The sequence below is a fragment of the Dendrobates tinctorius genome, unplaced genomic scaffold (assembly GCF_039654945.1).
Source record: "Dendrobates tinctorius isolate UK_male_01 unplaced genomic scaffold, ASM3965494v1 ptg000035l, whole genome shotgun sequence".
Taxonomy (NCBI): Eukaryota; Metazoa; Chordata; class Amphibia; order Anura; family Dendrobatidae; genus Dendrobates; species Dendrobates tinctorius.
The window spans coordinates 71,403,227-71,431,146 of record NW_027361703.1 but is presented as its reverse complement, the minus strand read 5'-3'; the positions used below and the strand labels follow the sequence as shown (position 1 = coordinate 71,431,146).

At 44.7% G+C, this 27,920-nt stretch overlaps 1 protein-coding gene across 1 annotated transcript in view; it reads right to left on the bottom strand.

The window, feature by feature from the left end:
* The window catches only part of DNAJC2 (DnaJ heat shock protein family (Hsp40) member C2), an 89,338-nt gene extending 76,934 nt beyond the window's left edge, over window positions 1-12,404 (bottom strand). Inside the window, exon 1 of the mRNA XM_073573636.1 lies at window positions 12,169-12,404. Coding sequence (XP_073429737.1) covers window positions 12,169-12,226 — 58 coding nt within the window. The 5' untranslated portion in view covers window positions 12,227-12,404. The remainder of the gene's footprint in view (window positions 1-12,168) is intronic.
* Window positions 12,405-27,920: the final 15,516 nt, after the last annotated feature.

Below are 27,920 nucleotides of genomic sequence, written 5' to 3'. Positions count from 1 at the left end.
CGGCTGGTGCTGAACTCGGCTGTCATTCTTCGCTCTTGCTCTGCCGGCAACAGCGAGGCGCATGCTCAGTAACTAGCGGTGACGTCACCACTCATCACTGAGTCTGCACTCTGCTTCCATTCATTCTACAGTAGTTTACAGTCAGAGCGGCTGTGTTAGCAGCACTCCGCCTGTAAACTGATTAACCCCCCAGATGGATTTCCTGTGGGACGTGACTGAGCGCCGGACAGGTAATGTATATTGTTGCTTTATTTTATTCTTTTTTTTTTTTTTTTTTTTACAGGAGAACAATGGAATTAGGAGTGTAAAGCCCCCGTCTCACATAGCGAGGTCGCTGAAGCATCACCGATTTTGTGACGCAACCGGGACCTCGTCAGCGATCTCGCTACATGTGACACGCAGCGGCGACCGTCCCCCCCGCTGGATATCGCTGATCGTGCCATTTTTTCATCGTCAGTGTCCCGCTGGTCAGCGTGCATCGCTGTGTTTGACCCCGACGAGCGACCGCGTTGGCGACGCAGAACGCAGGCGGGAATTGTCAGAAAAGCTGCTGTGTGACAAGGTACCAACGACCGCCGAGGTAGTTATACGGATCGCCGGATCGTTGCTGCGTTGCTCAAGAGATCTGCCTGTTTGGCAGCTTACTAGCGACGCACCAGCGATCCTTACCAGGTCGTATCTTTGTTGGGATCGCTGGTGCGTCGCTAAGTGAAATGGGACCCTAATAAAGCTTTAAACAATGTGTGTAGTGTATTCTTTCATTAATTTAAAATACTTTGTTCTAATTGTGTGTGTTTATTTAACCCTTGAATTACTATAGGATTAGTAATGGATAGGTGTCTTATTGACACCTCTATTACTAATCCGGGCTTAATGACACCTTTCAATAGAAAGGTGGCATTAACCCCTTATTAACCCCACTTGCCACCACTACAGGGCAAGTGGAAAGAATCAGGCAAAGCTCCAGAACAGGCGCATTTAATAGATGTGCCTTTTCTGGGCAGCTGGGGGCTGCTGTTTTTAGGCTGCGGGTGGCCAAGATCAATGGCCCCATACCAGTCTGAGAATATCAGCCCTCAGCTGTCAGCTTTAGTCAGGTTGGTTGTCAAAAACAGGGGGGACCCCACGTCGGTTTTTAAAATTATTTATTTAAATAATTTAAAAAACAGCGTGGGGACCCCTCTATTCTTGAGAACCAACCTTGATGAAGCTGACAGCTGAGGGCTGCAGCCCCCAGCTGTAAGTTTCGTTTGGTTGGTTCACAAACTGAGGGGGACCCCACGTCGGGTTTTCATTCATTCTTCTATCTTGCTCGCTGTTGCCGGCAGAGCAGGAGAAAAGAATGACAGCGGCGTTCAGCAACAGCCGCCGGGAACAGCGCTTACAGTAGTGCTTCTTCCCCGGTGGTCGTCCCGGAGCACAGAGAACAGTGTGAACTGTTCTTAGTGTGCACGTTCAGCATTTTTGCGGACCATGCGCTCCCACAAACACTGACATGTCTCCGTGTTTTTCACTCGGACCGAGTGTCCGTGAAAACATGCTGACATGTGCAGATACACATTCATTTTAATGTGTCTACGTGTGTCAGTGTCTCCGGTACGTGAGGAAACTGTCACTACACGTACCAGAGCCACCGACGTGTGAAACCGGCCTAAGACGGTCTTGGCACTTGCTGTGTTTCTTGGGCACGTTGAAGCCTTCACAGCAATTTAAATTGATTCTCTTTATATTAAATTCTTGTTGATCAAATATATGGTTGATTTGGGGGAAAATGTTCTTATCTGGTAAGCAATTTCAATGTAAATATATGATGACTGCAAGTGTTTCCTTGGAGGTAGCCGTGGTTAACAGAAGACAACGTTTCTAGCACCAGACTTTTAAAGCACCAAAATAGGTCTTCTAGTTCAATAAGTATGTCAGAGGGATACCTTGTCTTCATTAACACACTCTACTGAGCTAAGAAGGTCATGGACATTATTTAAGCAAGTCATTTTGTGGCAGGACTGAAATTCAGTGGAAATAGGGGTTTTGTGATTAAAGGGCATCTCTCAGTAGGATCAACCCTCCTAAGCCACCTATATGGGCATACAGGTCATAGGAAGCAGAAGAAAATTACACTTTAATATCTGCAATCCGATGTCTCCAGAGAATTATGGGCCACATAAAAGGTTGGTACTTAAAATGAAAGCAATGGGACTAGGGGAAAATATGCGTAATTCAATTAAAAGCTTTATATGTTTGTTTCCCCATCTTAGATTCCCTTTAATACAAACTTGTAATTACAGTAGTTATGTCAACACCTGGGACGCCTTTAAAGTCATTACTATGGGGATATGCAATACACGTAATATAATGGTTAAAATTGCCCTAGCTGTATGACTCATAGCTGCGGTCTAGTTGTGGTATGATAATGAAGACAGGAGGTAGAGATTTCTTACAGACCCTGCACACCCTGGAAGAAATCATTAACATAAAAGATTAAAACTCAATTTCTCAACAACTAGACCGCAGCTATGAGACATACAGACTATTTTAACCAATCAACTGTATGCCCATCAGGGCTCCGAAGTTGGTAAGCTAAACCTCCGACTCCAACTCCACGATTCAAGATTCCACAGCACTGCCCACTACTGAGCATGTACATAAAGTCCAGAGCAGATTCATCTTAACTAAAAGCAGAGATCCTTAGATTAGGAACAGAACAGATATTTATAGGCCATTTCATAACCTTCCAAAATTCTTATGAAAACATTTACAGTATATCCTGAATTGTACTACTGCACCCAATTTATTAAATATTTTAGGAGCCGGTCCATTTTATACAGACTCAATCAAAATGGACACAGACTGACTCCACAGCCCTGATGCCCATAGTAATAGCTTAAAAGCATCTCAGGGGGTGACAGATTCCTTTTAATGTTTGTTATTTATCATGTTTGTAATATGCTAAAATCTTTAATAAAACTCTCTAAAAAAAAAATATATAATAAGTTCAAGGAGTGCCTGGATGCCCTTCTTGAAAATAATATTACAGGTTATGGCTGCTAAATTCGATGGGACACAGATCCAAGGAACTACGGTAGTTTGATTGCCGTACTTGGAATTGGGAAGGAATATTTCACCCATTATGTGGCAGTTAGCATCAACCTCATGGGTTGTTTTTTTTCCTTCATCTGGATCAACACGTTAGTCCATTGAGTTCAATCTACAACCTATGAAAGACTTTGCAATTCATCTGATCACTCTTCTTTAGCTAGCTATAGTAAATTGACAATTTAAATACTTAGGGTATGTGCACACACATTGAGTAAAATTTCTGCCCCTCTTGGCAGGAAAAATGCAGCTGCAAAAACACACGTTTGTTTGATTTGAGTGAAGTGAATGGTGAAAAACGGTGACAAGCAGCAGATTATTTTCGGTACCAAATCTGCAAGTCAAAAATACTCAACGTGTGCATGACATTTCAGGTTTCTCATTCACTTTGCAACCATCAGGTTTTGCTTCAGGTTGTCACAAATCTGCAACGTGTGCACACAAAAGCTGCAAACCGTCAAAACCAAAGATTGTGTCATTTGGCCACAAGTGTAAAACAAAGGTATAACAGGTCATTTTTCTATGACAGGAGAGTATTTACACTGGAAAAATCACTATTGCAAAGATAAATAACTACAACAAAGTTATCCACAGTTTTTAAAGCACTAAAAAGATGAAATTCTGTGTCTTGGTATATTTTACCACAGGACTCAATAGGACCCCATGCCATTTATTCACGGAATTCTGGGTTTCCAATTATACCTCTTAGGCCGGGGTCACACTAACCGACGCAAAATACGGTCCATAGTTTACAGGCCTAATACGGATGAATGACCCCTAAATAGTGCTCCGTATGTCATCCGTAAGCAAGGTGTGGTCGCGTATTTTGCGCATGTCAGCATCCGTATGTAATCCGTATGGCATCCGTATGGAGAGATTTTCTCGCCGGCTAGCAAAATGGACATTTAACAGTTTTGAGGCCTGCTATTTAAATCATTAGCCTGCACCCTATTTATTGCCTCAGGAACAGGTGGCTGCCTCCATTCTGTCCATTTGTGACCTTGCCTTCACTAGGTGTGTTGCTGTTGTATGTGCAACATGGCAGACAGTCTGACTTTCAAAACAACTGAGCAGGTTCTCTTCAACTGGCTTTTGTCACGCCGCTTTGGTCAACCATACCCAGTGATAGTGGATCCGCGGAGGAGGAGACGCATGTGGGTCCATCCAATTTTGAGGCAACGACTCACAAGAGGTCATTTTCACCGCCTCTATTCTTCTCTGCGGGAGCATCCGGCTAAATTCTACCAATACTGTCGCATGAGCCTTGCAACATTTGATCGACTCTTGGAGACAGTGCGCCCTGGGATCACCTTTCAGGACACAAGGATGCGCAAAGCTATATCTGCAGAAGAGCGACTTCTACTCACATTATGGTATGTACTACACAACCACATTCTCTATGTTCATAATGCGTTGCCCAAAGTATGTATTTTTGGCTTATTGGACTAATTTTAATGCCCTCATCTTATTCCAGATATGTTGAAACTTACAGACCAGAATGTTATGTGTAAGATGTACTGAATATCACTTAGTCATTGTGCAAAAAAATGTGTGTGTGTTATTAGATGTGAATTTGTAACAAGTTTTGTATGTATGTACCTTTTTTTTGTTTAATTTGTGCATTCTAAAAGGTTCCTTTTCTGTTGTTCTTCAGCTTCCTGTCCACTGGCCTGTCTTATGCCGCCCTCCACCATGAGTTTCTGATTGGAAGATCTACCATTTCTGGCATAGTCAGGTCGTCATGTAGTCAAATATGGTCAAGACTACATCAACTCGTCATGCCAGAGCCCAGGATGGAAGACTGGTTGAGGATATCAAGGGACTTTGAGGAGGAATGCCAGTTTCCTAATTGTATTGGGGCCCTTGATGGCAAACATATCCGGGTGCGTAAGCCGCCAAACTCTGGCTCCCAATTCTTCAATTATAAACAATACTTTTCTGTTGTATTGTTGGCTCTGGCCGACCCTCAATACAAGTTTAGAATTGTTGACATTGGGGCCCATGGAAGGACGGGAGACTCTCGAGTCTTCAATACTTCCATTATGGCTCGGCGGCTACACACCAACCAGTTGGATCTACCACCACCACGCCAGCTACAAGGTTCCACTCAAGAATCTGTCCCTTATGTCCTTGTGGCAGATGAGGCTTTTCAGTTAACGCGCAATGTCATGAGGCCATATTCCCGGCGCAACCTTGACCACAGGCGCAAAATTTTTAACTTGCGCCTATCACGTGCTCGGCGACTGGTGGAGTGTTCCTTTGGCATTCTTTGTGCCAAATGGCGGGTACTCCAGTCTGCCATTCAGCTGAGTGAACAAAATGTTAATGAAGTAGTTAAAGCCTGTGTGGTTCTTCATAACTTCACCAGGATACATGATTGGTCCTCCTCTGGTGGTGTTGTGCGTGGGTTGGCCAATGTGCGTAGGGTGACACCACCTATGTATAACCCTCAACGTAGACCGCTCTCTGGCCTCAAAGTGCGTGATATTTTCACAAATTACTTTGTCACCTGAGGGGGAAACGTCTTGGCAAGAGCATGCAGTATCTATGTTATAATTTTGTGGTTTGTGTGTCTAAATATATATATTTCTACCCCTTCAGATTCTATCACTGTTTAATTGCATTGGTAAGCGTATGTTAGTTTGCTGACACTGTTTTTTTGAATTGAGACAGAGATGTAAAATGTAGTAGCTAAATGTTTACTTGACCCTTTTTTTTTTTTGTTTGTTTTTTTAAATCAAAACATATTATTGCCATATAAGAACTGTGGCAATTTGGCCTTTTTGCAGATGTGAACATTTTTTCACAAACAATTTTTCACACATACAAAAACAAAAATACAACATAATGCAATACCAAAATGGCTACATTATAAATTTTGGTAATTTGGGGAAGGAGAAAGCGGAAGACCAGCCTGTGGTTGCTGCTGGCTACTTTGCCCAACATCGCCCTGTGTGGGAGCATACTGTTGCCCATGATGTGGGTATTGTACTGCCTCCTGGGATTGGGCTTGGTACTGGCTAGAGTGATACGGAACAGGGGCATCTTGTTGGCTTGGGTAGGCCCGTGTCTCATACCCACCAATATAGCCATGTCGTCCCCAACCAGGTTGGGACCAGCCTCCAACACTGGGTGGGTACAAGTGGCCCTATAGGTGGGGTTGGCTAGAGGCAGATATATGTTGCTGGTGTTGTAAAGGTTGGGTAGGGGGGAGGAAGAGGGGGAGGAAGGGGGTGAGGTGTAGGCCCACGTATTTGAGGATCCTCAGAGCCTGCTTGAGCAAGCATCTGTGTGGGTGGTCTAAGGCGCATTAGATTTCTGGGTGAAAGCTGCCACCTCTCCAGATATTCAAACAACTCATATGGGGTATTGGGGGGTGTGCTTGCATCAAGTAGGATCTGAAAACATCCTAGAATACGGAGCGAGCCTCACCTCACGGGAAAGGGCACGGAGATAAAGGGCCAGGCTACGTGAGTATGCCTCCTCACCATCATCTGTATTCACTCTAGCCAGATAGTTGAGGACCCGTGTGTCCACATTGGTCCGGGTATCTTGGGCAGGGATCTGGCGCCTTCTTCGTCCTCGCCGGGATGGTCCAGCAGGCTGTGGGGAGAACCCGGATCTTGGCAGTTGGGCTGCTGCTCATGTTGCCCTGCTCCTCCAGTATGGCTGATGGTGCAGCAGCAGACGGTCCTGGTGGTGGGGTTTGTGTCGCAGGCAATGGGTTCTCCTGAGAGGATTCTTCACCCATGCTTCTTGTAGGGGGAGAAGATGGGCCAGCCACCTCATCCCCTACAGGATCAATGATGGGCTCTGTATCTGAGCCCGTTCCTCTATCCGTAAGGTTGGACTGAGTTCTGTTATGAAATAGAACAGAGCCAAAAATAAATCAATATTTTTGGCCCTGTAAAGTATGTGTAATGTGGTGTGAGGTATCTACTTACGGTCTCAGATCCAGAATAGGGGTGAGGAAGGAGAGGCGGTCATAATAGATGTATTTTCTCTTTATGTAGCCCGCATCACCACTCCTAGGCCGCTGCTGACGTTCCCGCCTGTATTGGTCGCGGATGCTGCGCCACCGTCTCATCACATCTTCCACTGCAATGTGACAGGAAATATTATCAATTTAACATATTTGATATGCCAAATTTGCTACCAGTAGCCTAGGCATGTGGCCTTCTGGGGTGTGCTTTCTACCCAGGGAGGCATATCTAATTGGCCCATCCAGCCCAGATACACAGGGTCACAATAGTTCATGTATCAAGTAACTACACTTAATAACTTGGTTGGCGATGAGGAGCTTGTGGTCTGTGCCAAATGATGGCAGTGTAAAACCATGGGTCACATCAAAATCTACCCGCCTCATGAGGAAAAAAGTACAAGCACAGGAAGGGGGGGTGGCCGATTCTATATGCATCTTTTGATGTGAGGTATTTTTAAACTGTTTTTGGGTTGTACTTACTCAGTTTCTGCTTCTCCTCACGTGGCCGATCACCAAAATCATGGAACATCTGGCGACATATGCGCCTCCATGACACCTCCTTTCTTGCCCGGTTGGCATAATGGGCATCACGTTGGTCCCAGAGTTCTGGCCGCTCCTGCACTAATACAATAAGCATCTCCACATTAAGGAAATATTGCGCCATGACGCTGCTGTACTCCGTGGAGGCGTACTTCCTGGATGTCTGGAGCGCTTTTTGAGCTCATTTGCATGTCTAGGCTTCCTGATGATGGATTGGCCCATTTCCCGTCACCAGCCAAAAGACCTGCATATTTCTCGCAAGTTACACATGTGGTCCATGTGTAATCCGTATTTTTTGCGCACCCATAGACTTGCATTGGCGTAATACGGCCGTAGTACGCTGACAATCGCAGCATGCTGCGATTGGCACGGACCGTAGAATACGGCCGAGAAATATACGACTGTTGGGAGCAAACCCATAGAGAATCATTTGTCAGTGTGTAATGTGTGCTTTTAACGCCTCTCACTCGTCCGTATTCCTCTCTAGTGTGACCCCGGCCTTATACTGAGGCTACCCATCCCTATATTACAAGAGCAGTCGGTATATTGAGGAAGGTCAAAGTGTGGTGACAAACGCCTATTGTGACTGCGAATAAAATTCTTCTGCTATTCAAAGTTGAGTGCCAAAAAATTATTTGTATATTACTCTGGTGTGGGAACCTTTTTTGTGCATCACTTCAGCTGTGCCACGGTATACATATATATAGTTCCGCAGGCATAGTGGGCATGGGATTTCATGAAATCCCATCCACTATGCTGTAACATTTGGACGCTGCACAAGTACGCAGCATCCAACCCACAGCGTTTACTGATTATGGGCACATACTCTTAGAATTAACCCTCTATAATTAAACTATGGTATTCATACAGTATATTCACTGACCCAGAGTCACTAAAGATAATCATGCAGTTTTGGGGTTTTACCGCAAATCAATAGTCAAGTTTTAAAATTATTGTTAGCATCCCCACAAGTTTGCAGCTAAACAGGTTGTTTTACCCATACAACTATAAAGTATGGGGTCTAGGAGCAATATGGACTTTTTGGATCTGTGCTACAGGTTTGGCAAATATGTTCTCAGCTCAATCCTGTTTTGAGCTTTATCACTTGACCCTTAATATTGGCATTTATTGCACTTTTTTCCCCCAGACGTATGTGCACTGTATTTATACTCATCTGGGTTCTATATGACTTCACATTTTTCACTGTTTGGTGTATATCACTATAGTTATACATCCATGTGGGGTATCGGACCATGGATATGGTTCTAAAATGTTGCTTGTCCATAAGAAATTTGCAAAAATGGTAAATTGTTATTTATAGTGAGTGTGCCATCCTGTTATTGGTGCAATGGGATAAATGGAACTTAAAAATAAAAAGAATACTTTTTTCAGCCATAAAAAAAAAAAAAAAAAAAAATCACACAACCAATAAACTGGTTTTCTTACATCTCATTTCCTTATTGAGAGGCACTGCAGATGTTACTATGATGGGCATTTGATGGATGGGTCTAAAGCTGGAGTCACACATAGCGACTTACCAGCGATACCGACAGCGATATCAAGGTGTCAGGATCGCTGGTAAGTCGCTATGTGATCGCTGGTGAGCTGTCACACAGACAGCTTCACCAGCGATCAGCACAGCGATGCCGAGCGCCCGGCATCGCTTGCCATCCCTGTAAAAAATAGAATTAAAATAAAAAATATTGTTATTCTCACCTTCCGATGTCCCGCGCAGCATTCCACTCTCCGGTCCCAGTAATCCTTTGCGAGAATGACCACGAGAGTCACGGTCTCGCGGGAGCGCGAAGTCTCGCGGTCATTCGTGCAAAGGATCACTGGGACCGGAGCGTGGAGAGAGGCAGGAAGGCTGCGCGGGACGTCGGAAGGTGAGAATAACAATATTTTTTATTTTAATTACATTTTTTTTTAAAGCTGATCGCTGGTCTCCCGCCTGTCACACGCAGCGATGCGTGCTGGCCAGGGGGAGACAAGCGACCAAAAAAATGTCCAGAGGTTTCTTACAGCGATCCCGGCAGGGGGGCCGGTCGCTGATCGCTGTCACACACAGTGATCTCGCTGGTGAGATCGCTGTTACGTCACAAAAGTTGTGACTCAGCAGCGATATCGCTAGCGAGATTGCTATGTGTGACTCCCGCTTAACGCACAGCCAGGAGATATTGTGCGCACACACTACTCTGATATGAATCATTTTTGCTGATACGTAAAAACCTGTGTGATCGGTGTTTTGGATCAGATTTTCATCAGTGTTTGATTCTTGTCAATCTGTATTTCTTCAGTGATTTTCTCATGAAAAAAAGAATTGCAAAACTTCTCTTACTCATGGCAATGTTTATCACATACAGAACACAACCATGGATGGCATCCTAGTGCCATCAGTGAATTTTCACTGACCCATATTGTATTGGTAACCGCTCTATAGATTGTAATGGGCACATGTTTTACCAGACAGCTAAAAACACAACTCATGGACACCTAAATGTGGCTGTAGGGTGCATTTCCACTGCACGATTATCGCGAATGAGCATTCCTATGTTTGCTTCTAGATAATGGGCCAGAATAAGCAGGATGCTAGTCATCCAACAAATAAGCCAGTGACTTTTTTTTTTAAAGGGAATCTGTCACCACATTTGACCTATCTAAACTACTAATATGGTCATACAGGTTATAGACTGCTGACGAGAGTGATGCCTGTATGTCTCATATCAGATGCCTTGTTGTGGATAAATTATCTTTTATCACTTTATATAAATGACCTCTTCCAGGCTCTGGGGAGGATGCTGCCTGGAAGATTACTCTGCCTCCAGAGCTTATTTTACATGAAGGGGGAGTTACCAGTGTGATGGATAACAGTGTGATGGCTGCTCTCACTGCAGAGCTGGGTGTGATTATACCTTCCACATCTGCAGGTTCCTTTCAGCTTCCAGCTCACAGGCAGACAGGGCTGCAATATTGTTACAATACAGCAGAGCTCAAGAGCTGCAAAAAGGAGTCTGCAAGAAGGCACATTGCACTTCTGTTCTGTGTTACTTGTCTTACACTGGTAAATGTCCCTTCATGTAAAATAAGCTCTGGAGGCAGAGTAATCTTCCAGGCAGCGTCCTCCCCAGAGACTGGAAGAGGTCATTTATATAAAGTGATAAAAGATTATTTTTTTTGGAATAAGACATAACATTGCAGATATTGAGGTAAGATTGCATTCAGCTCTACGTGCCCATTTAGAGAGCTTAGCATGGTTGATCCTACTGACAGATTCCCTTTCAGCTTGCTTACAATCATAGTTCTTGGCTGCACATTGCCCTGTATAAATAGTAATATGTTGCCGAGAAGAATGAGGTTTTATGTGCATACAACGATCCCATCATTCTGCACATACGGGAAGTGAGATCAGCCTGCCTTGGTAACCGCCATCTAGTATAATCCCACTGTAATGAGAAAAGTACAAGATACCCGCTGCCGCCCACGTCCGTGACCTGCTAATACCTGGCAGGCGCCAATTGATGCGTCAGCAGCGCCTCTCACCTCCTAAGGCCTGTTTCACACATCAGTTTTTTTTGTCAGTCCAAATCCACGGAAAACGGATCCGCAGGCGGACTGACACAAACGTGTCAGTGGATCGGTGGATGTATGGATCCGCCGATCTTGCAAATTTAAAGGAACCGTGCCTGGTTAAAAAATAAAAAAAAAAATACCGGTGATGTAGTGTTCTCCATGTCGCTGCCGAGATCTCGCGGGAGCCGGGGTGGGAGTAATGGCGTGGCTGAGATCTCGCGGGAGCCGGGACCAGGGGACATGAGCAGGTGTGATGGATAACCTGGGGATTATCGCAGGATGTTAGCGCCAACCATCGCGCGATGTGGGGAGCAGGGATGCCATCATCGCGGGAAGTGTGGCGCTGCGGTGACCATGGGAGGGAGAGAGGGAGAATTTTTCTACCGGCAGCCAGACAGAATTGGGGGTTAAATCACTACATGTCGGATCCGCAGCCCGAAAAACCATTGCCGGGTCCGTCCGGTCTTGTCAGCGGATGCCAAAATCTTGGCGGATCCGCTGACATGCGGATGCAACGGACGACCATCAGTCAAAATCCGCCAATAATGCTAGTCAATGGGGAAAAAGAAAAATGGCGGATCCGTTTTTTCTCCAAAACGGCGGATTTTGACTGATGGTCAAAAATGGATGTGTTAAACAGGCCTAATGTTAGGAATGACAGGCGCAGGATAACACCCTGAACCCAGCAACCACACGCCAGCCTGGGGCACCATACATAACCCTGTGCAGAGAGGGCTGTGCTAATACCAGGTTATCATACTGTTAAAAAAAGGAAACCAGCAGCAGACTGAAGGAGAGCAGACGCTTTATCACTGTCTGCAGCGGTGGAGAAACCCTCCAAGCAGCCGATCAGCAGCAGTATACCCGCTAGTAATGGAGCGATTACTACACGACCGCCGTCTGCTCAGCGCCCCTGCTAGGTACACGAGCCCGTCCCACGCACACCACAGGCTGCAGGACCTGCCTGATAGCCCGGGACGTACCTGCACTGAGGGGCCTGATGACGGCCGTACAGAGCTCTGCACGAGCTTCTAGCAGCATGGTGCCGGCCTGAGGACGCCAGTCAGCGGGGCACGGTAGCGATGTGTCGTTCGTGAACGAACCTATACAAAGAGCCGGCTCCCTGCTGTGAACGAAATGAGCCGGCTCTGCAGGGTGAATGAGCCGTTTTGTTTTTTTCTGGCTTCTGGAAGCAGTGAATCCTGACTGTGACTCATCTGGGGGGAGGAGCAGTCAGGAGAGGAGGAGATGTGAAGAAATGCACCAGAGTTAACCCTTCAGTCCCCAATATATCCTGCCAGTTCCTCCGTAGCATATATGGTGTGTGACTATGTGTAAGAGGAGGGACGCAGCACATTGTTTGCAAAACAGAAGCCGCGGAGACACCATCACATGTTTCTTAACGCAAGCAATGACTAGCCAGGTCTTTCACCGGGAAGGAACAACCACGGGAAGGACAGTCTCCAATGAAGGAAACCACCTATGCCAAAACATGGGTATTTGCCCCTCATCAGTGTGGAGTAGGTGTCTCCGCAGTGTTGGATGTTGATCTCCATGAGGTCAATCATCCTCATTTTACGCAGCACATTGTTTGTCATCATCATCTGCAATGACCTGTGCGTTACCTTAAGGCTATGTGCCCATGCTAGCGTTTTTAAACGCTCAGGAAAAGGATCCCCTTTCCCAGAAACCGCGCGTCTTTTTCCGCGCGTTTCTTGCGCAATTTTTTACGCTTTTTTTGACACGTCTGTGTGGAAAGGGGTTCTTGATAGTTTGAGGAAGATGGGGTCCAAATATAACAGTGTGGCTGATCGGAGACATTTGGTGGGTCCGGACCTGTGTGTGGGTGACTTGGTGTAGTTGTCCTCGAGGAACATTAAGTTGAAGGTTCCTTCTTGGAAACTGGGTCACAGGTTCAACAGTCCTTATAAGATTGTGACAGTCGTCAATCCCGTAGCATTCCGCCTTGCTTTGCCACCCACTTTTAGGATCCATAAGGTGTTTAATTGATCTTTACTCAAAAAATACGTTGCGTCCCCTGTACCATCATCGCTACGGCCTCTTCAGTCATTGTGGATGGGAATTTAGAATTTCATATAGCGAATATTGTTAATTTTCATTTAGTTCGTGGGTTGCTTCAGTATCTGGTACACTGAAAGGGATATGGTCTTGAAGAGAGGATGTGGGTACCAGCATTTTCCAATCCATGCGGCTAGGCTGATCCGGTCTTTTCACGTGGGACACCCTGATAAACCTGGTACTGATGTTCCGGAGGTCCCTCGTACAAGGGGAGGTACGTTCACAGGTTTACTGCGAGAGGAGCCAGAAGATTGCAGTGTCTGATTTTTCCTACTCCTGTATTGATTAGACGCACTTCATCTTCATATTAAGATGATTATCATTGAAAGGGTTAATCTGCTTAGTTGAGAGCTCCTGGGAGCATTCCTGCATTAAGGCTCAACTGTGTACTGTTAGCCACTCCCATCTCCTATACAGTTGTGCTCAAAAGTTTACATACCAATGCAGAATTTTTGCTTTCTTGGCCTTTTTTTAGAGAATATGAATGATAACACCAAAACTTTTTCTTCACTCATGGTTAGTGGTAGGGTGAAGCCATTTATTGTCAAGCTACTGTGTTTCCTCTTTTTAAATCATAATGACAACCCAAAATATCCAAATGACTCTGATCAAAAGTTTACATACCCTGGTGATTTTGGCCTGACAACATGCACCGAAGTTAACACAAATGGGTTTGAATGGCTACTAAAGGTAACATCCTCACCTGTGACAAATGCCAGGAAAATTGTTTGGGATGCAAAGAAAAATCAACAAATAACATCAGCTGAAATACTGGACTCTCTGAAAACTAAAGGTGTAGCTGTTTCAAGATACACAATAAGGAGGCACTTAGAGAAAAATGGGTTGCCTGGTCGAGTCGCCAAAAGAAAGCCAAATGACTCATCAAAAGTTCACATACCCCTTTTCTTAATACCGTGTGTTGCCCCCTCTAACATTAATGACAGCTTGAAGTCTTTTGTGGTAATTGTGGATAAGGTTCTTTATTTTCTCAGATGGTAATAAAGCTGCCCACTCTTCTTGGCAAAAAGCCTCCAGTTCCTGTAAATTCCAGGACTGTCTAGCATGAACTACACGCTTGAGATCTCCCCAGAGTGGCTCAATAATATTGAGGTCAGGAGACTGAGATGACCACTCCAGAACCTTCACTTTGTTCTGCTGTAGCCAATGACATGTCTTCTTGGCCTTGTGTTTTGGATCGTTGTCATGTTGGAACACCAAGTACGTCTCATGCGCAGCTTCTGGGCTGATGACTGCAAATTTGCCTGCAGTATTTGCTGATAACGTGCTGCATTCATCTTTCCTTCAACTTTGACCAAGTGCCCTGTGCCTTTGTAGCTCACATATCCCCAAAACATCAGCGATCCACCTCCATGCTTTACAGTAGGAATGGTGTTCCTTTCAGCCATATTGACCTCTCGCCAAATGTAACATTTATGATTGTGGCCAAAAAGTTAAAAAGTTCAATTTTGGTCTCATCACTCCAAGTTACCCTGTTCCAGAAGTTTTGAGGCTTGTCTCTGTACTGTTTTGCTTATTGTAGGAGAGATACTTTGTGGCATTTGCACAGTAATGGCTTTCCTCGGGCGACTCAATCAGACGATGCAGCCCATTTTTCTCCAAGTGCTTCCTTATTGTGCATCTTGAAACAGCCACACTGATAGCTTTCAGAGAGTCCAGTATTTCAGCTGATGTTATTTGTGGGTATTTCTTTGCATCCCAAACAGGTCACAGGTGAGGATGTTACCTTTGGTAGCCATTCAAACCCATTTGTGTCAACTTCTGTGCTTGTTATCAGGCCAAAATTGCCAGGGTATATAATCTTTTGATCAGGGTCATTTGGATGTTCTGGGTTGTCATTATGATTTAAAAAGAGAAAACACAGTAGTTTGACAATAAATGGCTTCACCCAGCCACTAACCATGAGCTTAGAAAAAGTTTTGGTGTTATCATTCATATTCTCTGAAAGAAAAGGCCAAGAAAACAAAAATTTTGCCGGGGTATGTAAACTTTTGAGCACAACTGTATAATCTGGGCCTTGGCTAGCACTCATTGTCAAAACTAGCTTAAGTTGCATGGCTGGAGGTAGTTGGTGGTTATTTGATTAGGCGTTTGGTGGATTTATCTGTGATTGTTGCTAGGTTTTGGGTGTGTTATAATTACCCTTCTTCTCCTACTTTGGTTTAACCCCATGGTCCACTCCGCGATGCATTCTTCTCTTGTTTGTGTGAGTATATTTGTATGATTGGTATTTTTCATTATCCCTGTTCGTATTACCTTGTCAGTCTGGTTGGTGTATTATTGTGCGCTACTACTCCCCTCTTCCCTGGGTAGGGGGAAGGCTACAGACTGAGGGCGTATTCAGGAGCTAAGGAAAGGTACATGACCCCGGCGTCTTCACTATCAGAAGTAATCCGGGGAACAGGGCGAGCTAGGGCGCCCCTAGCGTTAAGGACAGAGAAGGAGCCCCTGGTCCCGGGACAGCCGGCAACAGAGTCGTGATAGCAGGTCAGTTTATGCTGTTTAAAAAAAAAACAATACAGTGCACATGAGAGTTCTATAAATTCCATCAAATTTGTTGTAACTGTAATAGATTGTGAAAATATTTAGCATCAAACATAACACACATAGTGGGAATCTAGCCTCAATGTGGCACTTTCTAGGTGTTTTGTTGTTGTTGTTGTTGTTGCCGTAAAGCAATTTTTTAGAACAAGAAAAAAGGGGATGGCAGCACTATGTCAGATATAAAAGAAAAAATCCACAGGTCTGTATATAAAAAATGGGTAAATCAACAACAAAATCCTTCATGTAGAGAGATATTCACAGCACTCACCACTTAAATATTCAGATACTGCCTATTTGCCTCCCGTATATTTCCTGTACGCACCTTATGTAAATAAACGGAAATCTTGGATGAATATCTTTGTGGTGAGTACTGTGAATATACCTCTCTTCATGAAAAATATTCAGAATTGAGAGTCCTCAGTGGTTGATACCTTGTAATGGCTAACTGAAAGATGGTAACACATTGCAAGCTTTCGAGACTACTCAGGTCTCTTCATCAGGCATAGACTAATACAAAATCTGAAGAGTCACATATTTATGCACAATACAGCACAGAAAAAATGCAATAGATAAGACAAGTGACGTGAAGCAGAATTATGATTATGGGAGAGGGAGAAACATAAATATTGGACCAGTTCATAGATAAGGAGTCTGGATGTTTTATTGTCCTCTGATTGGGGTCTCCTAATGTGTTGTGATGCCCCCACAGTGTCTTAGGAGCAAATTCCTTATTTGATGTAAAAAGACATAAATCCATGCGACACATTCATTCCAGCATTGAGAGTGTCAAAGGTCGTCATAAATTTATACTCACAGACTCTTCTCTCTCTCTGAGATGTGAAGTTACCTTTCAATACCAGTAATTTCATATCCATGGTGTTGTGGTCCATCATACAAAAATGTTTTGCCACAGGTAGATCCATTCTTTTTTCTCTTATTGTGTGACGATGAGCATTCATCCTTGTTCTAAGCTTTTGCCCGGTCTCCCCCACATACAGACCCCCAGTTGGACATTTAGTACAAATAATTAAGTACACCACATTAGATGTAATGCAGCTGAAAGTACCTGGGATCTTGTAGTCCTGATGTGAATTGGGCATCTTTATCTTGTCCGTGGTCATTATAGCTGGACAGGTTTTACATTTTTTCTGGTTGCAAGGAAAGGTTCCTGCAGCTGTTGGACAGGACAGGGAGCTTCTGACAATGATGCTTCTTAGATTTGGGGGCTGCCTAAAGCACAGTAGTGGGGGGTCTGGAAAAATGGATTGTAATCGGGTATCTTTTTGTAGTAAAGGTTGTAATTTCCGTGCAGCTCCCCTTAGCACTTCCAGATTTGGGTTGTAGGTGACTACTAGAGGCACCCGGTTATTTTCTTCTTTAGCTTTGTAATGTAGCAGGTGATTCCTTGACATTCTGGTGGCTCTTGTAATTTGGTTTTGAATTGTTCTTGGATGGTAGCCCTGATTCAAAAAGGTCTTTTTGAGGCGACCAAGATGTTTGTCTCTATCCATGGGGTTGGAACATATACGATTGTATCTGATGGCTTGGCTGTAGATAATAGAGTTCTTTATGTGTTTTGGATGGAAACTGTCCCATTTAAGGTATGTTGGACGGTCGATTGGCTTCTGATACAGGGATGTCTCTATTTCATTGTTTTTTAGCTTAATGATGGTGTCCAAAAAGTTAATCTCAGTGCTGGAGTAGTTGAGTGTTAAATTGATGGTGGGATGAAGAATTCTCTCTTCATGAAGAATTCTAAAGCAATTTTTGTTAGGCCACGTGCACATGTACAGTATTTGGTGAGTTTTCTACCTCATGATTGTAAGCCGAAACCATGAGTGGTACAATCAGAGGGAAAGTATAATAGAAACACGACACCAGTTCTGTATTTATCACCCACTCCTGGTTTTGGCTGTCATGCTGGTGGGTGTGAACCCACTGCTTACCCTGGAGGGGCGTAAGTAAGCGGCTTCCTGGTCTTCTCTAGAGCATCTGATGGTGAGGTTAGGCTTGCGATGCAGGTAGCTACCAAGTACCACTCCAGGGCAGTCTCTGGACTCGGAGTAGCAGGCAGGTCAGTGTTGCGCCCCTGAGGGTTCAGTCGCCACAGAGGTGCTGCACCTCCTCCTGAGGTGTGGTGCCCCACCATCCAGGTAAGGTGGAGACACCTGACCACACTCCAACACCTGCATCCCACACAACATAGTAGTGTAGCAAAGCACCTTTGGTGGCTCCCTGCTTGGAGCACGAAGAGTGCTGGGAGGTGGGTGGAGCTTAGTCTGCACAAGAGAGCAGAGATTATTAGGACTAGGTCAGTCTGTGAGAGGAGATCCCCTGAGTGGGATGGATTGAAGGAAGGGCTGCAGCAGACCTCAGTGACCTGGGTCTGCTGGTACAGGAAAGAGATATCTAGAAAGCCTAATTCTCCATAAGAAAGATAGATTTGTATGGAACATAAGGAGAAGAAGAGAACTAAGGATTAGGGTTAGAGCAGAGCCCTTCCTCAAGTTCTAAGCGCATGGCCGGGATCCGGTCCCCGAGGTTGTATGGATACTAATGGTCCTGCAGCAGACACCGGAGGAATAGAAGTTGTCACCACTTTATTCCCATACAAGACTTGGGGGCACAACAGCAACGAGAGTGAGCCGGGACTTAGTTGCAAGGAGTCCCGAAGCAGGCTACAGCTGTCTGCCGTACAAGTAGAATTTTAAGAACATCTGAAAGGAGGAACTCCAGTGTAACTCAGTACTGTGAGTACTTCAAATAGGCGCTAGAAGGGAGACGTTCAGAAAAGGCATATATGTTGGCGGAGTGTTGGAACGGAGTACTTCATCTTGCCTGGAGGTTGGCTGAGCCCCTGACCTGGAGGACACGGCACGGATGTGGGCACCTGTATGCACAACAGACTGTGAGTAAAGTTTTGGAACTACATGCCCTGGTGTCCTCCGCTTATTGCTGCGCCAACCCATTCAGCACTGCTACATCTCTGTGCTTAACACTACTAGCTCCTCTCCTCAATACCTCTCCATCTACACTGCCCTGGGACTACAGCCCTACCTGTGGAGGGCCACAACATCATTGCTGCACTACACCATCTGTCCCAGAGGATCTGTCTGCAGCGTCGGCTTAACATAGAATCATAGAATCGTAGAGTTGGAAGGGACCTCCTGGGCCATCTGGTCCAACCCCCTGCTCATAGCAGGATTCGCTAAATCATCCCAGTCAGATGTCTGTCGAGCCTCTGTTTGAAGACTTCCATTGAAGAACTCACCACTTCTCGTGGCAGCCTGTTCCACTCATTGATCACTCTGTCAAAAAGTTTTTTCTAATATCTAATCTGTGTCTCCTCCCATTCAGTTTCATCCCATTGCTTCTTGTCTTTCCTTGTGCAAATGAGAATAAAGATGATCCTTCTACAATGTGACAGCCCTTTAGATATTTGTAGACAGCTATTAAGTCTCCTCTCAGTCTTCTCTTTTGCAAACTAAACATTCCCAAATCCTGCAACCTTTCCTTATAAAACAGGGTTTGCAGACCGGTCACCAATCTGGTCGCTCTTTTCTGAACTTGCTCCAGTTTGTTGATGTCTTTTTTTAAAATTTGGTGCCCAAAACTGGACACAATATTCCAGATGAGGGCTGACCAAAGAGGAGTAGAGGGCAATAATGACTTCACGTGATCTAGACTGTATGCTTCTGTTAATACATCCTAGAATTGCATATGCCTTTTTTGCTGCTGCATCACACTGTTGACTCATATTCAGTCTGTGATCTATTAGTATGCCCAAGTCTTTTTCACATGTGCTGTTGCTTAGCCCTATTCCTCCCATTCTGTATATGCTTTTTTCATTTTTATTGCCCAGATGTAGTACTTTGCATTTTTCCCTGTTAAAAACCATTCTGTTAGTTGCTGCCCACTGCTCCAGTTTATTTATATCTTTTTGAATCCTCTCTCTCTCTTCTCTAGTATTAGCTATCCCTCCTAGCTTTGTGTCATCAGCAAATTTAATCAGTTTACCCTCAATTCCTTCATCTAAATCGCTGATAAAGATGTACCCCACTTGAGACATTCTTCCAACTGGATGTGCAGCCATTTATGACCACTCTTTGGGTCCGATCACTAAGCCAGTTATGAATCCACCTAACAATTGCCTTGTCCATTTCATACTTAGTCATTTTTTCAATAAGGATTGTAAGAGATACTTTGTCAAATGCTTTGCTGAAGCCAAGATATACTATATCTACAGCATTTCCTTGATCTACCCAATCAGTGATTCTGTCATAGAAGGAAATTAAGTTAGTCTGACATGACTTATTAGTTACAAACCCATGCTGACTCTGTTTAATCACTTCAATCTTATCCAGGTACTGACATACATGTTGTTTAATAATTTGTTCAAAGATCTTTCCTGGTATAGACTCACCGGCCTATAGTTGCCTGGGTCCACCGTCTTCCCCTTTTTGAAGATAAGAACAAAATTTGCCCTTCTCCAGTCTTCTGGGACTTCTCCTGTTCTCCAATTTTCAAAGATTATGGAGAGGGGTTCAAAAATTTCTTCTGCTATCTCCTTCAGTACCCTGGGCTGTAATTCATCTGGACCTGGAGACTTGAATTCATTTAGGTTAGCTAAGTGTTTCCTCACTATCTTTCTGTTTATAGATATCCTGGATTCTTCTATTTCCTTAATAGGACAGTGAAGAACACTTGATGTTACATTTCCTTTCTGAGAGAAAACAGATGCAAAATAGGAATTTAAACGTTCGGCCTTCTCAACATCCTGTCTTACCATTTCATCATTTTCATCCTGTAAAAATCCTATAGCATCTTTGACTTTTCTTTTACTTTTGACATATCCCCAAAATCCTTTATTATTGCTTTTGACATCTCTTGCAAGCCTCAATTCATTGTCAGCTTTAGTAATCTGATTTGTGCCCTGCAGGTTCTGCAGACAGCATTATATTCTTCTTTAGATATGCCTCCCTCTTTCTATTTTATAAACATTTCTTTCTTCCTTTTTAGCATGTGCTTAAGTTCTGTGTTCATCCATCCTGGTTTCCTTAAATGCTTCCTATTCTTCCCTCTTTTCGGAATTGTTAACAATTGTGCTTCGAGAATTTCATTTTTCAAGATTTCCCATCCTTCCTGGACATTTTTGTCTTTAAGGATATCCAGCTATTGGATCCCTCCAATTCTCTTTCTGAATCCCTTAAAATCTACCTTTCTGAAATCTAACCTTGACGTCTGAGCCTTCACAGCTCTTCCTCCTCTAGTTATCCAAAATTCTAAAATAGCATGGTCGCTACCTCCTAGGGTCCCAGTCACTTTTACCTCCTCAATCATTTCCTCCTTGTTTATAAGGATTAGATCCAAGGTAGCAGTTCCCCTTGTTTTCTCCCCTACCCTTTGGAAGATAAAGTTGTCAGCAAGAGAGGATAAGAATTTCCTTGACCTGTTAGTTTTGCCTGAGAGAGATTCCCAACAAATGTCTGGATAGTTGAAATCTCCCATGACAACTATGTCATATTTTTTGGAGAACTAAGCCATTTGATGCATAAAGAGTTCATCCATATCTTCAGCTTGCACAGGCGGCCTGTAGTAAATGCCTACAATGGTGTCCTTTCCATTGTTCGGTCCTTGTATTCTTACCCAAACAGTTTCCACAGAACTCCCAGTCTCTGAAGCTTCAATCTCTGTGCAGATATACGCATTTCTAACATACAATGCGACACCTCCTCCTCGTTTATCAAGTCTGTTTCTTGTAAATAAGTTGTATCCTTCTAGTCTAGTATTCCAATCATGTGTATCGTCCCACCAACTTTCAGTGATTCCAATGACATCATATTTCTTTTCCTGTGTTAGTAGTTCCAATTCTCCTTTTTTGTTGTCCATGCTTTGTGCATTAGTATAGAAACATTTTAGTTTGTGATTGTTTTCTCTTTCTCCAATATTTTTATTATTTAGATTCTTTTGTCTTTGTTCTTCCTTTCCACTTCTAGTAGCAGAGTTCTCAATAGCATTTGTCAGGTGTATGGCTTTTTCTGGTCTTTTGCTTCCCTTCCCACGTTGTTCTAGTTTAAAGCTCTCCTTACAAGTGTAGCAAGGCGACTTCCAAATACTTGTTTTCCAGTCTTCGTAAGGTGCACCCCATCTCTAGCAAGTAGTCCATCGTATAGGTAATTCACTCCGTGATCCAGAAATCCAAATCGTTGCTGACGGCACCATCGACGTAGCGGGTTGTTCACCTGCAGAATCTTATTCCACCTCCTTGTTCCATGGCCATCCACTGGGAGGATGGAAGAGAAGACCACCTGCGCTCCTAGTTCTTTCACTTTCTTGCCTAAGTTTTCAAAGTCTCTGCAGATGGTTTCCAGGTCATTTCTTGCGGTGTCATCTGTCCCCACATGTAGTAGCAGGAATGGGTCGTCATCTGTAGGTCTGAAGAGTCCTGATATCCTGTCAGACACATCTTTAATTTTTGCACCTGGAAGACAGCACATTTCTCTTGGAAGTTATATCCGGTCTGCAGATAGCGGCCTCTCTTCCTCTCAACAGGGAATCCCCCATGACCACCACGCTCCGTTTCTTCTTCACAACATTTTTCTTTATCCATCCAGGAGGACTTTGAAGGCGCAAAGGTTGCTGTTTGTGGGCAATGTCTTATCCTGATGTATTTCTTCATCGTTTTCCTGCGTGAGAGCCTGGTACTGGTTCCTGAGAAGTATGGGTGCTGACTGCTTCCTGATCCTCCTGCTTCTCTGGGTCACGTTTCCATTCCTCTGTTTCTTCAGGTGCACTTCAAATTTCATCTCTTTCTGTAACATGAAGAGATAATTCTGCTCTGTCTAAGAACTCTTCACCTTCCTTAATGATCTTCAACGTAGCTAAGCGCTCTTCGAGATTTTGCAACTTTTCCTCCAACAGGGATACAAGCTTGCATTTGTGGCATGTGAAGTTTGGCTTTTCCACTGGTAAGTCTGTGAACATGTAGCAAGAAATGCAGCTCACCAAATGGCTCCTGGCCTCTTCCATGTTGAGATTTCTTAAAAACGATGAAAGATGAGCCAAAATTTCCGATTTCCTCTTTTCAGCTGCAACGGCCAAAACCCAGTGATCGTTGAGCTCGCGGAGACTCTTCACTTATCCCAGAAGGCACTGGAAATATGCAAATGATCTCCTCAGGACTCTTCCCCTGGTTTGGACATCTTCATTGCCGAACACCACAGGTGGCGTCACGAGCCATTCACTTATAAACTTTAATCATCATCATCCACACGCTCAACCTTCCTCTTTTACAATGGACGCCCAGGGCCACGGACTGGGTCACAGCTACCATGACATCTCCCATTGAAACCAACGGGCCCGGTACCGATTACCCCGCTGCCCTGGGTGAGGGCGATCCATCAGGATCACTGACAAAATGGATACCGGTGCGGATTTAGACAGGACGGGATTAGTATCAGGTTTCAGGTTTGGACTAAACGGCTCGTACAGACATGACGGTTGAAGGATTACAGGACAGACTCTGGTACAGTGTTGCAGGATAGGTACAGGATTGCAGGACAGACTCTGGTACAGGGTCCTAGGACAGGTATAGGATCACAGGACGGACTCTGGTACAGGGTAGCAATAAGGGTACAGGAACACAGGACAGACTCTGGTACAGGGTAGCAGGATGGGTACAGTAACCCGGACCGAACAACAGACTAATGGGTTAAGACACAGTAGAAACTAAAGTTTTTCAGGCACTTCCCTACCGGGGAGGATGCCTTAAATACCTAGTGCCAAAAGCAATAGGCTGGGGTAATTTCCAGAGTGCACGTGCTACCACTTTAAGAGGTGTGATGTGCGCGAGCTGATGAACCAGAAAGTTGCAGTAAAAGCCAAAGCAGGAGATGCTGCAGAGCGGCCGTGGCAGAGAGGTAGATTTTTACCTCGGTATTTGTAAGCCAATGTAACACCGTCGTCCCTACATGATTCCTCTCCCTCCTGCCAGCTGGGACACCAACATAACATTGGTTTATAAATACTGAGGTAAAAATCTCACCAAATACTCAATGTGTGCACGTGGCCTTAGTGTTTTGGTAACATTTCCTGATAACTATTTTTGTGGGTGATTTTCTCATGTTCTTTTGAAGTTCATTATGCAATTACCGTAATAAATTGCTAGCATTTTTTTAGGTAAAAATGCAGTAAAAAAGCATACAAAACACTGAATAAAACGCCAAGTTGTCTTTGAGGCATTTCTATAGCATTCCCTGTGACTTATATTGTAAATTATAAAGTGGCTTCCTAGCATGAAACGTCTGAAGAATGGTTTGGTCACTTTTGTTAAAAGTTTGGTGTTTTTGATGCTAATTAACAGTGATCAAAGGACTGAGGACCTGATTCATCAAAGAATTCACATCGTAATCCTCGCTCTGACCGTCGGCACTCCTTTCCTGAGCATAGAAATACATCAAGGTGTCATGCCATATTTTTCCATTTCTTATAAAGTGGGTGGATCAGGGGTCTGTCAACCCCCACTCATCAAATTAATGAACAGTGGTGGCGATCCTTAGGGGGCATACATACGACCGTGCTTCTTGTGCGAGGATCACATCGCAATCTTCAGACTGACCGTCGGCTCTCCTGACCTGCGCATAGAAATACATCACGGTGTCATGCCCAGTTCAGGAGACGTGCTGGGCCAGTCTGTGCACTGCGATGCGATCCTCACACGATAACTTCGGTCATCTGCCTACCCCTTAAGCCATAAATCTCACTCCAGTCCCTTACTGGAGTAAGATTTGTGTTGAGGCTCACACCACTTTTCAGATGTTCCTGATTTATTAAGAGGCCAGCACTTATTAATGAATCAGGCGCCTCTGACTCCAGCATGCCCCCACATCAAGACTGGCATGTACAACACTGGTCCTGATGAATAGGGGCCCATAAGTATGAACACCAAGTCACGTATCAAGTGAATTGAATAGCAAAAATCTTTGAAACATTTTTTGAGTGATTTTTCAGGCACTTTTTGAAGCAGACAAGCTCCAAAGAGTCAAGAAACTACATGCGAACAAGGCCCTTAGACATGCTCAAGTTGTAGTTTTGTAACAGCTGGAAAGCCACTGGTTTGGGACTCTGCATTAGGCCTGGGTCAGACATTCAAGCAACTCACACTAGTCTTGCGTCTCAATACCTGGCACTGCCGCCAGCACTCGGGACCCGAGTTTGTGGCTGCATGTATTTCTATACATGCCGGGTATTGAGACACGAGACTCGTGGGAGTTTCTCGCAAGTGTGACCCCGGCCTTAGGCCACGTCCAGTATTTTACCTCAGTATTTGTAAGCCAATATCAGGTGAGGAAAAGTATAACAGAAACACGTCACCTCTTCTGTATTTGTCACCCATTCCTGGTTTCGGCTTACAAATACTGATTTAAAATAATGAACGTGTGAACGTGGTCTTACAGAGAGCATTATCGGTGTCGTGCATGACACAAACCGCGCTTAGTGTACGCAAATAACTATATTGGGCTCATCAGTTTCCATCATGGAGTCTGTCATTTTACTACTAAGAATGTCATAATTTGTAATGCAGGCTCCGCACAAGCCGAGGGCGCTTCGTTACTATGGAGCAAGAGCTAAACAAAGAGGAAACTTTATTCTCAGCTGCCACTGAAATTCGAGAAACCCCAGACTCAGTGTGTGAACCGGGAAAATGTGCAGGTGTTGGAGAGATGGAAACTGCAGAATGTGTGGAACCATCGCTGCGGGGAACGTGTTGCTGCCCGGACGGCATTGCGTGTGTCACCCGTGACCTGGAAGTGCTCTGCGCTTCCTCCATGCGGCTTTGTGGGTGAGTGCCGGGAGCAGTGAGTCCGTGCACTAGTGATGGGAAGTTCAGCTCTTTTTGGTGATCCGGCTCATTCGGCTCTGCTCACCATAAAGAGCCGGCTCTTTAAACGGCTCTTTTTTTTTAATAGAAATCCGTTTTCCCCAGTCCTCGTTCTAGGTCTTTGCCTGTGAAGTGAGGGCCTCATTCTCCCCCTGTGTGATACAGTGTAGACTGTTATTCAGCATTGCTGCTTCCTCAGATTGTCAGCTCTTGTGATCAGGCCCCGGCTCCTCCTCGGTTGTAGTCTTACCATGTATTGTGGCGTTTTTTGTTACTGTCCTTTGTGAATTAGTAAGTGCTGTGATATGTGTTGGTGCACCTGATGCATTCTGATCCTGATGCAAACGCAGGTCCGTGCGTCCCTATGTTAAGTATAGGGATCTAATCTGGATCATGATGCATCAGGATTGCTAGACATCACAACGCACCGTACCAAAACACTAGTGGGCTGTATCATACCATGCTGGGGGGGCTATATACCAAGCTGTGCTGTATTATACTATGCTGGGGGGGGCTATATACCATGCTGGGCTGTATTATACCATGCTGGGCTGTATTATACCATGCTGGGGGGGGCTATATACCATGCTGGGCTGTATTATACCATGCTGAGGGGCTATATACCATGCTGGGGGGGGGCTATATACCATGCTGGGGGGCTATATACCAAGCTATGCTGTATTATACCATGCTGGGGGGGGCTATATACCATGCTGGGCTGTATTATACCATGCTGGGGGGGGCTATATACCATGCTGGGCTGTATTATACCATGCTGAGGGGCTATATACCATGCTGGGCTGTATTATACCATGCTGGGGGGGGCTATATACCATGCTGGGCTGTATCATACCATGCTGGGGGGGCTATATACCATGCTGGGGGGGGCTATATACCATGCTGGGGGGCTATATACCAAGCTATGCTGTATTATACTATGCTGGGGGGGCTATATACCTTGCTAGGCTGTATTATACCATGCTGGGCTGTATTATACCATGCTGGGGGGCTATATACCATGCTGGGCTGTATCATACCATGCTGGGGGGGCTATATACCATGCTGGGGGGGCTATATACCATGCTGGGGGGCTATATACCAAGCTGTGCTGTATTATACTATGCTGGGGGGGCTATATACCATGCTGGGCTGTATTATACCATGCTGGGCTGTATCATACCATGCTGGGGGGGGCTATATACCATGCTGGGGGGCTATATACCATGCTGGGCTGTATCATACCATGCTGGGGGGGCTATATACCATGCTGGGGGGGCTATATACCAAGCTGTGCTGTATTATACTATGCTGGGGGGGCTATATACCATGCTGGGCTGTATTATACCATGCTGGGCTGTATTATACCATGCTGGGGGGGGGCTATATACCATGCTGGGCTGTATCATACCATGCTGGGGGGGCTATATACCATGCTGGGGGGCTATATACCAAGCTGTGCTGTATTATACTATGCTGGGGGGGCTATATACCATGCTGGGCTGTATTATACCATGCTGGGCTGTATTATACCATGCTGTGCTGTATTATACCATGCTGGGGGGGGCTATATACCATGCTGGGCTGTATCATACTATGCTGGGGGGCTATATACCATGCTGGGCTGTATTATACCATGCTGGGGGGCTATATACCATGATGGGCTGTATTGTACCATGCTGGGGGGGCTATATACCATGCTGTGCTGTATTATACCATGCTGGGGGGGGGGCTATATACCATGCTGGGCTGTATCATACTATGCTGGGGGCTATATACCATGCTGGGCTGTATTATACCATGCTGGGGGGCTATATACCATGATGGGCTGTATTGTACCATGCTGGGGGGGCTATATACCATGCTGGGCTGTATTATACCATGCTGGGGGGGCTATATACCATGATGGGCTGTATTATACCATTCTGGGGGGGCCATATACCATGCTGTATTATATGCATGTATTATACCATGGTGGGCTATATACCTTGGTGGGTTGTATACCATGTGTTGCTGGGCTATACACTATGTGGCTGTGTTACCATGGGGGTACATTTTACATTATATTCTATAAGGGGAGGCTGTGTTATATAATATGGGGGGCTACATTATATTCTATGGGGAGGTGGGCTGTATTATATTCTATAGGGGGCTGTATTATATTTATTACATTCTATGGGGGTTGCATTATATTCTATGGAGGGGCTACATTATACT